Source organism: Corythoichthys intestinalis, chromosome 5 (genome assembly GCF_030265065.1).
Source record: "Corythoichthys intestinalis isolate RoL2023-P3 chromosome 5, ASM3026506v1, whole genome shotgun sequence".
In the NCBI taxonomy this organism is placed as follows: Eukaryota; Metazoa; Chordata; class Actinopteri; order Syngnathiformes; family Syngnathidae; genus Corythoichthys; species Corythoichthys intestinalis.
This window is the reverse complement of record NC_080399.1, coordinates 1,528,066-1,543,443: the sequence shown is the minus strand read 5'-3', so window position 1 is coordinate 1,543,443 and position 15,378 is coordinate 1,528,066. Positions and strand designations below refer to the sequence as shown.

Here is a 15,378-nt window from a genome sequence, read left to right as displayed (position 1 = left end):
CAAAAATGAATCTTTTATTGGCACAAAACCCAATAAATTCCACTGACGCATTCAGCATCACACATTCCTATCATTTCTACTAATGTTTTGTTGAACATATTCTCACATTTTTCACCCCATTTTTTTTGTTTTACCAAAAAAATGACAAATTATGACCAAAAACCTCCTAATAACTCCAACTGACACATTCAACATTCCACACTCATATAATTTCTACTTGTATTGAATTTCATTCACACGTTTGAATTATATATATATACAGTATTGAAGACTTAACAATTTCATATTTTTGACCAAAAATGAATCTTTTATTGGCACAAAACCTAATAAATTCCACTGACGCATTCAGCATCACACATTTCTATCATTTCACCTACTGTTTTATTGAACATATTCACAAAAAAAATCAGATTCTCACATTTTTCACCCCATTTTTTTTTTGTTTTACCAAAAAATTGACCATTTTTGACCAAAAACCTAATAACTCCAACTGACACATTCAACAACCCACACTCATATCATTTCTATTTGTGTTGTCATTTCATAATTTGAATTTGTATATACAGTATTGAAGAGTTAACAATTTCATATTTTTGACCAAAAATGAATCTTTTATTGGCACAAAACCTGATAAATTCCACTGACGCATTCAGCATCACACATTCCTATCATTTCTACTCATGTTTCGTTGAACATATTCACAGAATCAATCATTTTTTAACCAAAAACTTTATTATTTTTTTAACCAAAAATGGACATTTTGAACAAAAATGGACCATTTTGACCAAAAACCTCCTAATGATTCCCACTGACACATTCAACATTCCACACTCATATCATTTCTACTTGTATTGCATTTCATTCACACCTTTGAATTATATATATACAGTATTGAAGAGTTAACAATATATAATAATATTTTTGACCAAAAATGAATCTTTTATTGGCACAAAACCTAATAAATTCCACTGACACATTCAGCATCACACATTCCTATCATTTCTACTAATGTTTGATTGAACATATTCACACACACACACACACACACACACACACACACACACACACACACACACACACACACACACACACACACACACACACACACACACACACACACACACACACACAGCCTTGTTTTTCTGTCATTGTAGGGACACCTGACAAGACCGTGCATTATGGGGACCACCCTTTCTGAATGTCGTAGAGAGCTGAAAAAAATCAGGGAGCATCCTCGAAAATTGTACAATGCAAAAATCACTTTAAATTTCCATTTAGACAAAGTATAGAGGCATCGACCTGACTACAGACCGACTTATGGGGACATTTTTTCGTTTTCGTCACTTATGGGGTCAATAACGATACACAATACCTGTTTTTTATCCCTTCCTGGGTACCGCTTACACAAACCTCAGATCATACTTACTTCTGGGGTCAGTAACTTTACACACTGACCGTTTTTTCCTCTCTTCTTGGTACCGCTTACACAAACGTCAGATCATACCTTCTTCTGGGGTCAGTAACTATGCACACCATCTGTTTTTCTCCCTTTCTGGGTACCAGTTAGAAAAACGTCAGATCATGCCTACTTCTGGGGACGGTAATAATGCACACCACCCACACAAATGTCAGATCATTGTGACTTTGTGGAACCACTCTATGTCACCCGAAGAACATGCCGTAAAACTACTAATTGACCAGGTAGTATTAAGTTTTTTTTATATGTGCATTTTCTTCAGTGACCATTGGTGTGTCAAAACTGACACATAATATTTTAATGGAATGTGCCTTAAAACTTTTTTTTTTCCTCTTGGCATTAAGTTATTCTTTGTCTTGGACTTCTGATAGTCAATTTCTGTAGTAACTTTGCACAGGTTGTTCTAGCATTGCTCAAATAAATCACTGCATAGCCATATAAGAACTACAGTGATCCCTCGCTACATTGCGCCCTCAGTCCATCGCTGATATTTGCTTGCTAAACAGCAAGTTGATTTGAGAGGACTCAGTCAATGAAGAATTTAAAGAATTATACTGTTATAGTAAACTATACTCTTTCCAATGCTAAATCTGAGTAAAAGCATTGAACACACACAAAAAAGATTTTTTTTTTTTTTTTAATGTAAATAAGCTACACATCTACTTCGCCGATTTCGATTATAATGGGGGGATCCCCTTTAACCACGAAAAACGAGGGATCATTGTATATCACTGCATTAATTACGATACATTTACAGTTTAAATTCTACCTTATGTTGGATAAAAATTTACTGGAATTTCAGACTGTACACTACGGTTCAAAAGTTTGGGGTTCAAACAATCAGCAATATTTACAAATAATTGGTTGTTTACATAGGCTGCACTCGACTTTTAGCCGCAGGAGTGCACTTTAGGTTCTAAAAATCCATAGATAGGCAACACTTGACCGTAAACCGCAAGTCGAAGGGGGGGGGGGGGTTATAGTTCGAAAAGTTTTAGCCAGTAACAGTGAAGTGCAACATGCACAAGGTAAGTCATCGTCTTTATTCTCTCTTAACTGCTGTATCGCTTCAAAACAGACGAAACAAGTGCAAACAGTTATACACAAACTTAACTATCAATGGCATATCTACCATGGCCGAGAGGTGTGAGGCAAAATGCAAAAGACCAAACACTTTGCAAAAGAAAAGCACGAATGCAACCTGCCACAACACGATCCCCAATTTCTAAAGCGCGATTGCAAACTGGCAAAAGCAAGAACCCCAATTGCCACAGCACAACTTCAAAAGGATGACACAGAAGTTAAAAAAAAAAAGGACGACACTTCGTGTATTGCTATATGTGCTTTGTGACCATCTGTACAGACCTCCGTGAAGTCCCTCCACCCCATCAGTCGCAAATTTATATGAAAATGTCAATCATTTGTGCTGTAAAAAATGTTGTTTATGCTGGTATCATTTTATATATATTTAGATATTAATTTCCAGTGAGGATGTCATAACTCCCATGGCTCACGGAGCGTATCAAGTCTCAATAACGAGGGTGTCAATAACGAGCAGAAACGAATTCGGGTCCATTTTGTAGTGAATGGGGGGGCTTGAGATTTGAATTACGAGTGATGACGTCACCCTCAGCTCCTCATTAACCGCAAAATGGACCAGAAGTGCCATTCGTTCCTGATACGTTCGTGCTAGTTGTTTGGACAGCCCTCTGTTATTGAGAGTTGATAAGCTCCGTCAGCCATGGGAGTTATGACGTCTTCACTCGAAATTAATATCTCAATATCTATAAAACGATCGCAGCACAAACAATTGACACCATTTTTTAAATCAAAATGGGAGGTTGATTGACCTCAAACCTATAAGAGAAATATTGCAACAATAGCAGGACACAAAAAAAAAAAAAAAAACGCACAAACTATTGCCATCATTTTTATATAAATTTTCATCTGATGGGGCAACTTCACGGAGGTCTGTAGAGATGGTCACAAAGCACATATAGCAATATAAAAAGGGTCACCATATATAACCCCTACATCCCCCTAAACTCTCCTTTTGAGATCTGTGATCTTGTTTTTAATGTAAAATTTTACTGCTGACCAATGCCTGTTTTTGAGTGCTACTTGTTCCTTTTTAAGGCAGTCATCGCAGTCGCTCTTCCGTGGAACACGGCAGGTAGTGATGAATGACATCATATGCTTCTCAACAGCCAAGACCTCTTTCTTCCATGGCTTCTTTTTAACCGGTTGTCGACCTTTACAAAAACAAACATTCATCATTAAATTTGTTTCAAATTAGTCAAGTCATTTAGTCCATGACACGCTGTTCTAAATATGGCTGTTGCGTAGTGCACAGTCAACTAGCCCAAGCACTGTAAATGTACTAGCACATCACAATATCATTTCCAAAATAAATGAAAATATATATACAGTATATCTGAAAAGTTAATTAGAGAAATAAACATTGAAATCAACATTAAAAACATCTCAGGAAACTTACCTTTTCCTTTTTTGGGTGACTTTTGTTTCCGTTTGGTGGACTGACGTTTGGGTATATGCTGAGGAGATGGTCCATCAACGTGCATAACAGATGGCATCGAGGAGGCTTTTGAGGTATTTGTAAGGTGAAACAAATCTTTGATGATATCCTTCTTAACGAGAGAGTCGACACATTGCAAACCTTCACTCTCATCTGACTCCTCACTTGTGCCTGGAATATATTCATCTCCACTGTCCTCTGAGGTGGAGTAAAGAAGCTCTCCATTACCGTCAATTTCATTTCCCACCTAGAAAAAAAAACTTATAAAGGAAAGAAGGCAGACGACCAATGAAAAGACTCAACACAATTCCTAATACTAGAGCTGGGAATCTTTGGGCACCTAACGATTCGATTACGATTCAGAGGCTCAGATTCGATTATAAAACGATTATTGATGCACCCCACTCTTTTTTTTTTTTTTTTTTTTTAATTACTTTTGTACATTAGTTCCAAAATTGTTCAAAAATCCTCTCAGGCTAAACCAAACTACTGTTTCAATATCAAGTTAACATATAGCAGTAAACAAATATACAAAAATAACAGTAAATTAAAAAACTCCAGTCCCCATTCTATATCAGCAGCTTTAAACTACTTTCAATTAATTTAATGTTGTGAATCAACCGTTAAAGTTGTTAAAATTGCTCCTGTTATTCCATAATTTCTCTTTTGTCTACTTTCAACATGTAAAAGTTTTAAAACTATTTTAAAGATAGATTCAAGTCAATATTTTACCGATTTAGGAGTATTTTAGATAAAAAGTTAATTAGGTTCGCTTGGAAGGCCTTGCAGGGAAGTGTACTGCTTTAAGATGGCGGCCGTTACCAACGCCCGCATCTAGTTTTTTTTTAGATGTGCTGGTAACGATACCGAAGCTATAATGCATCTAGTCCTATATAAATGATATCTACCGTAACATAATGTGGCTTGTAGCAGCTTTTCGGCAGCAGTCAGGTATGTTGTTGTTTTTTTTTTTTATCTCGTAGCATGAGTTGAGCTAGAGCCGTGAGTTGAGCATTGGCGTTACCCGAGGGGCCGGGTAATGAGAAGCATGATGTTTAGCTACTCTCGCTCCGTCCCTAATTGCGTACCGAAGACCGCGCGGCGCGCTGAGTGTGTCGTACTTCTGCTTTACTTGGCATATTTCAATAATCGGAGTTTGGATGTTTGTGAATCGTTCTCGAATCTTCCACGGCCGAATCGCGAATAATCTAAGAATCGGAAATTTTGCACACTTCTACCTAATACATACCTGATAACGGCTAAGTGTGCTGTTGACCTGCATACATTTAGTTCTCCTGAGCTTTGGGATAGTACTTTGGTAAAGATTTATGGATAGCTCCTGGGATTCATCAGAATCAGTGTAGTTAACCAAACCCATATTGTGCAGGTTTTTTTTGTCCATGGGAAAAGAATGGTTTGAATCCAATTTCTAAAGAACAAAGAAACCATGAATTGCTGAATACTGTCACAGAGGAAAGAGGTCTACACACAAATATCAAAAACGGTATATATCCAACATTGAAAAACAAAAAGTACCTTCACTTCTGACTTCGTAGGTCCTAGAGAGGAATGCTCGGTGGTGCTTGACATCTCAAATTCCGGAGATTCACTTAAATTCAACTGTACGTCCTGTCAACAAGTTGAGATTTAGGTTGACAATATTTACAATGAGGAGCAGAAGTATTTGCATCCACTTACAAAATAGGTAGAGGTCTGATATTTCAATCATAGATGCATTTCCACTTATACAGACAATCTAAAAAAATCCGGAACTCACATTGTGTAATTTTTTAAATTTATTTGTAATTTATTGAGGTTCATAAGTATTTGTACCCCTGAGAATCAGCAATAGTTATAACTAGAGCCGTCCCGACTAGTCGATGTCATCGATGACGTAACTGCGTCGACGGGTAATGACGGGTTAAAATTTTTTTTAATGCGGATAAAGTTTAGAATGGCGGGCGCTCGCGATGCAAGCGGTTGTTACTGGCACCTCCAAGGGGGCCGCTGTTATTTCAATGTGACCGCCAATGTCAGATTGAGCAAATAGGAAGAAAGTGGACGAGCGAGAGAGAGGGAGCGAGAGAGAGGGAGTTGGAAAAGTTTGTGGGTATCGCGGAGTTGAGTGGCTGCATCCCCCACATTTTTGTTTTGGTCAATAAAAGTATCTAAAGAGCTATCCGACGCCTCTCGGTGTTTTTATGCACGCCGCCGCCTTCCGGAGGAGGAAATCAGACGAACAGACGACAACGAACCAAGTGAATCACTGGTTCACTTGTCAGTACGGCGAGGAGTTAAAAACACCGCCAATTACCAAAAGGGCAGAATTGGTAACACCTGAAAGTGGCAAAAAGCCCAAAAACCGGACCAGAATAGCCAGAGCCTGGAATTATTTCAAGGAAAATATGGAGGGTGCCACCGTGTGTACTCTTTGCTAAGCTGGGCTCACATACCATGGTAGCACATCGGCTATGAACGAACACTTGAAGCGCAGTCACTAGTGGTGCAACGGTTTGCGGTTCAAAGCCAAACCGTATGGTTCGCCCAGTACGGTTCAATACGCCTTTATGAACCGCGCCTTTTCGGTTTTGCAATTAATGTATTCTGAACGCTTGTGGAATGAATTGATCGGCCTCTGTGTGCCTGTGTGTGACATGAAGCACCGCTGTGGAGAAATTCCCGCCCCGCAAGTAAATGTCGGCTCGCTGTCAAGCACCTGTGTAATAGAAGCAGAGAGCGCTTACGAGAGAAGTGTAAGTGAAACAAGAAAGAAAACAAATAGCGATGGGGAGCGGAGGAGTGGAGAGACCGAATTTTGAGGAAGCACCGGCGTCTTTCAAATCTTCGGTGTGGCAACATTTTGGTTTCCCCGTGGACTACAATGCGGAGGGAGACAAACTATTGAGAGAAAAAAAATGCAAGCTTTGTTCAGCGCTTGTTCCCCATGCTAATGGCAACACTTTTATGACATGACTCCGGCACCTCAGCCGGCATCACCCACAGATATCACTTTCTCATACAGATATCACTTTCTCAGGGCAGGACAACCCCAAAGATGACACCAGTGAAAACACACAGCGGGCTTCGTTAATTTATTTGCCACGCTTGACCCGCGTTATATTGTTCCCTCGCGGACATATTTCTCCAACAACCTAATCCCCAACATTTATGAAATGGCAAGCAAAGCCATCGAAGATGATTTTGCTAAAGCACATAGTTTCGCCCTGACCACTGATAGTTGGACGTCCCGTGCTACAGAGTGCTACAACCTAACTGTGACGGTGCACTTTAATTCTTCATACCTGTCAAGTTGTACGGTCTCGTCGTAATTTGTACAAGTGAGCACTGATTTTTAAATGTGTAAGCCGTACGTTACGTTCAAAATCTGCACATTTTTCGTGCATTACGTTTTTTTTTTTTTCATCCGTTCGGATTTGGTCACCGTTTCTGCAACGAGAATGTTCGTTGATACGTTGGTTGAATGACGCGAGAAAAGTCAGACACGGAGAGGGAAGAGTTTTTGTTGAGACGTTGTAGCAAATGCGATGCTAGGCGGGTTAAATATTTCCTGACTGTAACCGACAGCATACAATCTACGCCTAGATAACCCATGCATATAGAACTACATGCGAAATGACAGACGCGGTAGCGTTCGTAAACAGCCGCCATTTTAGAGCAGTAAACTTTTCAGAAAGGCTCTGTTGAAGTAAACCTTCCGAGCGAACCTAAGCAACGTTTTATCTAAAATACTCCTTAATCTGCAAAATCTTGACTTGAGTCCGTCTTTAAAGGATGAAACAATCTTAAAATTTTCACATGTCAAAAGTAGACAGAAGAGAACTAATGCAAAAACGGGAGCAATTTTATCAACTTTAACGGTTGATTCACAACATTAAATGACCTCCAAACATAGCAAAGGTTACTATGTTTTTGGGTTTGTTTCTTCCTGCTGCTTCGCTACCCTGCAGACATCTCTCTGCTTTGCTCCTGCTTCTCATGCTTCAATCATCTTTTTAATCATTTTTAATCACCTCTAAATTACTCAGCAAGTCTTGCAATTTTCTTTTAATCTTGTTTATATTTAAACAAAGGCTTTTTGAGCATTTTTTAGCCTTTTTAGAGTGCTTTTTTGTCTTTACTGGAACACAAGCCTGCCTTATCGCGACTGGAACTGAGGAATTCGGCTAACGGAAGCTAAGTAGCAGCAACATGCCTCCCCTGTCAATGGATGATTGCCACAAACTGCTCCAGAAGATAGCAGTACTGGAAACAAAAATCTACCGGCTTGAAGTGAATATGGAGGTAAATGGACAGCTCGTCGTTTGGGACAGCCCTAGTAATGACATTCAAAGAGTTGTCAGTCTACCTTGAAAAAAAAAAGTCCAGGTTAACTCCATGAGAAACCACCCACACGCCACCTGACCTTCCAACATGACAATGATCCAAAGCCCACAGCCAAGCTGACCGAGGAGTGGCTGGGTAAAGACCACATCAAGGTTCTGGAGTGGCCAAGCCAGACTCCATATCTAAACCCAATAGAAAATTTTTGGATGGAGCTGAAACTGTTTCTCAACGACAGCCTCAAAACCCAACAGATCTAAAGAAGATTTGTGTGGAGGAATGGGCCAAAATCCCCGTTTCCATATGTGAAAGCATCTAGCCTCTGTAAGTGCTTCTGCACTATACATTAGCACTGATTTTCTCGGGGGGGGGGGGGGGGGGGGGCAAATACTTATGAACCCCAGTAAATTATAATTGAATTATAGAAAAATCATACAATGCCAGTTGCGTTTTTTAAACTATATCTCCATAAGTGGAAATGCATCTATGAATGACATTTTAATCCTCTATTTACTTAAGGGGTGAACTCACAAGGAGTGCAAATACTTCTGCACCTCACTGTACTTGCTACAGATTTTCTACCAATTTTTAAGCATTAGCAATCCATGAGAACATTTATTTTATCAGTTTGACTGTCTCAGTATAGCTGATGCCAAGTCGCTTTATCTTGATGTATTTTATCCATTTTGTTTGCTAACAATATAGTGTGCAATGGACCCCAGGAGAGCCAGGAAGTACTGAAAGTCCCCCAAATAAAAAGCTGCAGTGGATGGTAATGTTGTAGATTATTTCAGACTAAGAGTTTATACAACTTCTGTTATTATTTCAATAAACTCATGATGAAACAGGTTATCAAATAGTATTTAAAAAAAAAAAAAAAAACTTTACGGGGTCCCCACAAACATTGTGAAACCTGACACACACACACTAAGCTGGGCTGGGCTGTACTGTATTTCAAGTCTCGAACAATTGGCTGAAGTCAGATAAACTGCAGCTTTAAAGCACAAGAGATGCATACCTCCATTGCAGCGTCTGTAGATTTCGGAGACTGTTGCTCTCTGGTTCTGGAGATCCCAACCTCAAAATATTCAGTCACAGTGGAATGGCTTCCTCCATCCTGATCAACAAGTTGAGAATATAATTCATTAACAAACATCAAATGTATATCTCTATGCATTTTAAGATTTAGCCATATACAACAACAAAATTCCATAACTCAGTTGAATCCACTCACTATGGCCGATTCAAAATCTCTTTTATCGTGATGCATTTGTTCTTTTTTTGACTAGCATTTTATTCATTTGAGGTTTAATGAAAACAATAATGTGTTAGGGACCACATCAGTGCCCGACATGTCCTAAACGTCTCCCAAATTAACAGCTGCAGTGGCTTGTAATGTTGTAGATTATTTCAGACTAAGGGTATATACAACTTCTGTTATTATTTCAATAAATTCATGATGAAAAAGGTTATTAAATAGTATTTTTAAAAACAAAATAAATAACTTTATGGGGTCCCCACAAACATTGTAAAACCTGACACACACCCACTAAGCTGGGCTGGGCTGTACTGTATTTCAAGTCTCGAACAATTGGCTGAAGTTAGATAAACTGCAGCTTTAAAGCACAAGCGATGCATACCTCCTTTGCAGCGTCTGTAGATTTCGGAGACTGTTGCTCTCTGTTTCTGGAGATCCCAACCTCAGAATATTCAGTCACAGTGGAATGGCTTCCTCCATCCTGATCAACAAGTTGAGAATATAATTCATTAACAAACATCAAATGTATATCTCTATGCATTTTAAGATTTAGCCATATACAACAACAAAATTCCATAACTCAGTTGAATCCACTCACTATGGCCGATTCAAAATCACTTTTATCGTGATGCATTTGTTCTTTTTTTGACTAGCATTTTATTCATTTGAGGATTAATGAAAACAATAATGTGTTAGGGACCACATCAGTGCCCGACATGTCCTAAACGTCTCCCAAATTAACAGCTGCAGTGGCTGGTAATGTTGTAGATTATTTAAGACTAAGGGTATAAACAACTTCTGTTATTATTTCAATAAACTCATGATGAAACAGGTTATTAAATAGTATTTTTAAAAACAAAATAAATAACTTTACGGGGTCCCCACAATCATTGTAAAACCTGACACACACCCACTAAGCTGGGCTTGGGTGTACTATATTTCAAGACTCGAACAATTGGCTGATGTCAGACAAACTGTAGCTTTAAAGCACAAGCGATGCATACCTCCATTGCAGCGTCTGTAGATTTCGGAGACTGTTGCTCTCTGGTTCTGGAGATCCCAACCTCAGAATATTCAGTCACAGTGGAATGGCTTCCTCCATCCTGATCAACAAGTTGAGAATATAATTCATTAACAAACATCAAATGTATATCTCTATGCATTTTAAGATTTAGCCATATACAACTACAAAATTCCATAACTCAGTTGAATCCACTCACTATGGCCGATTCAAAATCACTTTTATCGTGATGCATTTGCTCTTTTTTTGACTAGCATTTTATTCATTTGAGGTTTAATGAAAACAATAATGTGTTAGGGACCACATCAGTGCCCGACATGTCCTAAACGTCTCCCAAATTAACAGCTGCAGTGGCTGGTAATGTTGTAGATTATTTAAGACTAAGGGTATATACAACTTCTGTTATTATTTCAATAAACTCATGATGAAACAGGTTATTAAATAGTATTTTTAAAAACAAAATAAATAACTTTACGGGGTCCCCACAAACATTGTAAAACCTGACACACACACACTAAGCTGGGCTGGGCTGGACTGTATTTCAAGTCTCGAACAATTGGCTGAAGTCAGATAAACTGCAGCTTTAAAGCACAAGCGATGCATACCTCCATTGCAGCGTGTGTAGATTTCGGAGACTGTTGCTCTCTGTTTCTGGAGATCCCAACCTCAGAATATTCAGTCACAGTGGAATGGCTTCCTCCATCCTGATCAACAAGTTGAGAATATAATTCATTAACAAACATCAAATGTATATCTCTATGCATTTTAAGATTTAGCCATATACAACAACAAAAATCCATAACTCAGTTGAATCCACTCACTATGGCAGATTCAAAATCACTTTTATCGTGATGCATTTGTTCTCTTTTTGACTAGCATTTTATTCATTTGAGGTTTAATGAAAACAATAATGTGTTAGGGACCACATCAGTGCCCGACATGTCCTAAACGTCTCCCAAATTAACAGCTGCAGTGGCTGGTAATGTTGAAGATTATTTCAGACTAAGGGTATATACAACTTCTGTTATTATTTCAATAAACTCATGATGAAACAGGTTATTAAATAGTATTTTTAAAAACAAAATAAATAACTTTACGGGGTCCCCACAATCATTGTAAAACCTGACACACACCCACTAAGCTGGGCTTGGGTGTACTATATTTCAAGACTCGAACAATTGGCTGAAGTCAGACAAACTGTAGCTTTAAAGCACAAGCGATGCATACCTCCATTGCAGCGTCTGTAGATTTCGGAGACTGTTGCTCTCTGGTTCTGGAGATCCCAACCTCAGAATATTCAGTCACAGTGGAATGGCTTCCTCCATCCTGATCAACAAGTTGAGAATATAATTCATTAACAAACATCAAATGTATATCTCAATGCATTTTAAGATTTAGCCATATACAACAACAAAATTCCATAACTCAGTTGAATCCACTCACTATGGCCGATTCAAAATCACTTTTATGGTGATGCATTTGTTCTTTTTTTGACTAGCATTTTATTCATTTGAGGTTTAATGAAAACAATAATGTGTTAGGGACCACATCAGTGCCCGACATGTCCTAAACGTCTCCCAAATTAACAGCTGCAGTGGCTGGTAATGTTGAAGATTATTTCAGACTAAGGGTATATACAACTTCTGTTATTATTTCAATAAACTCATGATGAAACAGGTTATTAAATAGTATTTTTAAAAACAAAATAAATAACTTCACGGGGTCCCCACAATCATTGTAAAACCTGACACACACCCACTAAGCTGGGCTTGGGTGTACTATATTTCAAGACTCGAACAATTGGCTGAAGTCAGACAAACTTTAGCTTTAAAGCACAAGCGATGCATACCTCCATTGCAGCGTCTGTAGATTTCGGAGACTGTTGCTCTCTGGTTCTGGAGATCCCAACCTCAGAATATTCAGTCACAGTGGAATGGCTTCCTCCATCCTGATCAACAAGTTGAGAATATAATTCATTAACAAACATCAAATGTATATCTCTATGCATTTTAAGATTTAGCCATATACAACAACAAAAATCCATAACTCAGTTGAATCCACTCACTATGGCCGATTCAAAATCACTTTTATCGTGATGCATTTGTTCTCTTTTTGACTAGCATTTTATTCATTTGAGGTTTAATGAAAACAATAATGTGTTAGGGACCACATCAGTGCCCGACATGTCCTAAACGTCTCCCAAATTAACAGCTGCAGTGGCTGGTAATGTTGAAGATTATTTCAGACTAAGGGTATATACAACTTCTGTTATTATTTCAATAAACTCATGATGAAACAGGTTATTAAATAGTATTTTTAAAAACAAAATAAATAACTTCACGGGGTCCCCACAATCATTGTAAAACCTGACACACACCCACTAAGCTGGGCTTGGGTGTACTATATTTCAAGACTCGAACAATTGGCTGAAGTCAGACAAACTTTAGCTTTAAAGCACAAGCGATGCATACCTCCATTGCAGCGTCTGTAGATTTCGGAGACTGTTGCTCTCTGGTTCTGGAGATCCCAACCTCAGAATATTCAGTCACAGTGGAATGGCTTCCTCCATCCTGATCAACAAGTTGAGAATTCATTAACAAACATCAAATGTATATCTCTGTGCATTTTAAGATTTAGCCATATACAACAACAAAAATCCATAACTCAGTTGAATCCACTCACTATGGCCGATTCAAAATCACTTTTATCGTGATGCATTTGTTCTCTTTTTGACTAGCATTTTATTCATTTGAGGTTTAATGAAAACAATAATGTGTTAGGGACCACATCAGTGCCCGACATGTCCTAAACGTCTCCCAAATTAACAGCTGCAGTGGCTGGTAATGTTGAAGATTATTTCAGACTAAGGGTATATACAACTTCTGTTATTATTTCAATAAACTCATGATGAAACAGGTTATTAAATAGTATTTTTAAAAACAAAATAAATAACTTTACGGGGTCCCCACAAACATTGTAAAACCTGACACACACACACTAAGCTGGGCTGGGCTGGACTGTATTTCAAGTCTCGAACAATTGGCTGAAGTCAGATAAACTGCAGCTTTAAAGCACAAGCGATGCATACCTCCATTGCAGCGTGTGTAGATTTCGGAGACTGTTGCTCTCTGTTTCTGGAGATCCCAACCTCAGAATATTCAGTCACAGTGGAATGGCTTCCTCCATCCTGATCAACAAGTTGAGAATATAATTCATTAACAAACATCAAATGTATATCTCTATGCATTTTAAGATTTAGCCATATACAACAACAAAATTCCATAACTCAGTTGAATCCACTCACTATGGCCGATTCAAAATCACTTTTATCGTGATGCATTTGTTCTCTTTTTGACTAGCATTTTATTCATTTGAGGTTTAATGAAAACAATAATGTGTTAGGGACCACATCAGTGCCCGACATGTCCTAAACGTCTCCCAAATTAACAGCTGCAGTGGCTGGTAATGTTGAAGATTATTTCAGACTAAGGGTATATACAACTTCTGTTATTATTTCAATAAACTCATGATGAAACAGGTTATTAAATAGTATTTTTAAAAACAAAATAAATAACTTTACGGGGTCCCCACAATCATTGTAAAACCTGACACACGCCCACTAAGCTGGGCTTGGGTGTACTATATTTCAAGACTCGAACAATTGGCTGAAGTCAGACAAACTTTAGCTTTAAAGCACAAGCGATGCATACCTCCATTGCAGCGTCTGTAGATTTCGGAGACTGTTGCTCTCTGGTTCTGGAGATCCCAACCTCAGAATATTCAGTCACAGTGGAATGGCTTCCTCCATCCTGATCAACAAGTTGAGAATATAATTCATTAACAAACATCAAGTGTATATCTCTATGCATTTTAAGATTTAGCCATATACAACAACAAAATTCCATAACTCAGTTGAATCCACTCACTATGGCCGATTCAAAATCACTTTTATCGTGATGCATTTGTTCTTTTTTTGACTAGCATTTTATTCATTTGAGGTTTAATGAAAACATTAATGTGTTAGGGACCACATCAGTGCCCGACATGTCCTAAACGTCTCCCAAATTAACAGCTGCAGTGGCTGGTAATGTTGTAGATTATTTCAGACTAAGGGTATATACAACTTCTGTTATTATTTCAATAAACTCATGATGAAACAGGTTATTAAATAGTATTTTTAAAAACAAAATAAATAACTTTACGGGGTCCCCACAAACATTGTAAAACCTGACACACACACACTAAGCTGGGCTGGGCTGGACTGTATTTCAAGTCTCGAACAATTGGCTGAAGTCAGATAAACTGCAGCTTTAAAGCACAAGCGATGCATACCTCCATTGCAGCGTGTGTAGATTTCGGAGACTGTTGCTCTCTGGTTCTGGAGATCCCAACCTCAGAATATTCAGTCACAGTGGAATGGCTTCCTCCATCCTGATCAACAAGTTGAGAATATAATTCATTAACAAACATCAAATGTATATCTCTATGCATTTTAAGATTTAGCCATATACAACAACAAAAATCCATAACTCAGTTGAATCCACTCACTATGGCCGATTCAAAATCACTTTTATCGTGATGCATTTGTTCTCTTTTTGACTAGCATTTTATTCATTTGAGGTTTAATGAAAACAATAACGTGTTAGGGACCACATCAGTGCCCGACATGTCCTAAACGTCTCCCAAATTAACAGCTGCAGTGGCTGGTAATGTTGTAGATTATTTAAGACTAAGGGTATATACAA

The 15,378-nt window shown here is 38.2% G+C and overlaps 1 protein-coding gene across 3 annotated transcripts; it reads right to left on the bottom strand.

Moving 5' to 3' along the window:
• Positions 1 to 2,447: 2,447 nt before the first annotated feature.
• On the bottom strand, positions 2,448 to 15,025 carry LOC130915754 (uncharacterized). 3 transcript variants are annotated; one of them, XM_057835782.1, is made up of 5 exons: positions 14,966 to 15,025; positions 5,550 to 5,642; positions 5,263 to 5,442; positions 3,975 to 4,260; positions 2,448 to 3,729 (listed from the first exon to the last, which is right to left on the bottom strand). In XM_057835782.1, the coding sequence occupies exons 1-5, from the start codon at positions 14,969 to 14,971 to the stop codon at positions 3,518 to 3,520; spliced, it is 777 nt and encodes a 258-aa protein (XP_057691765.1). In that variant the 5' UTR covers positions 14,972 to 15,025; the 3' UTR covers positions 2,448 to 3,517. The 3 variants fall into 3 exon arrangements, with proteins under 3 accessions (XP_057691765.1, XP_057691764.1, XP_057691762.1); XM_057835781.1 differs by lacking the exon at positions 14,966 to 15,025 and adding an exon at positions 11,239 to 11,265; XM_057835779.1 differs by lacking the exon at positions 14,966 to 15,025 and adding an exon at positions 9,373 to 9,450.
• Between the last annotated feature and the right edge of the window lie 353 nt (positions 15,026 to 15,378).

Excerpts from the sequence above, each read along its gene's own strand:
- LOC130915754 (XM_057835782.1), bottom strand. Across the intron at positions 5,443-5,549 it reads CTACGAAGTCAGAAGTGAAG|AAATTGGATTCAAACCATTC; the intron begins GTACTTTTTGTT and ends TTTGTTCTTTAG. Across the intron at positions 4,261-5,262 it reads GCACACTTAGCCGTTATCAG|GTGGGAAATGAAATTGACGG; the intron begins GTATGTATTAGG and ends TTTTTTTTCTAG.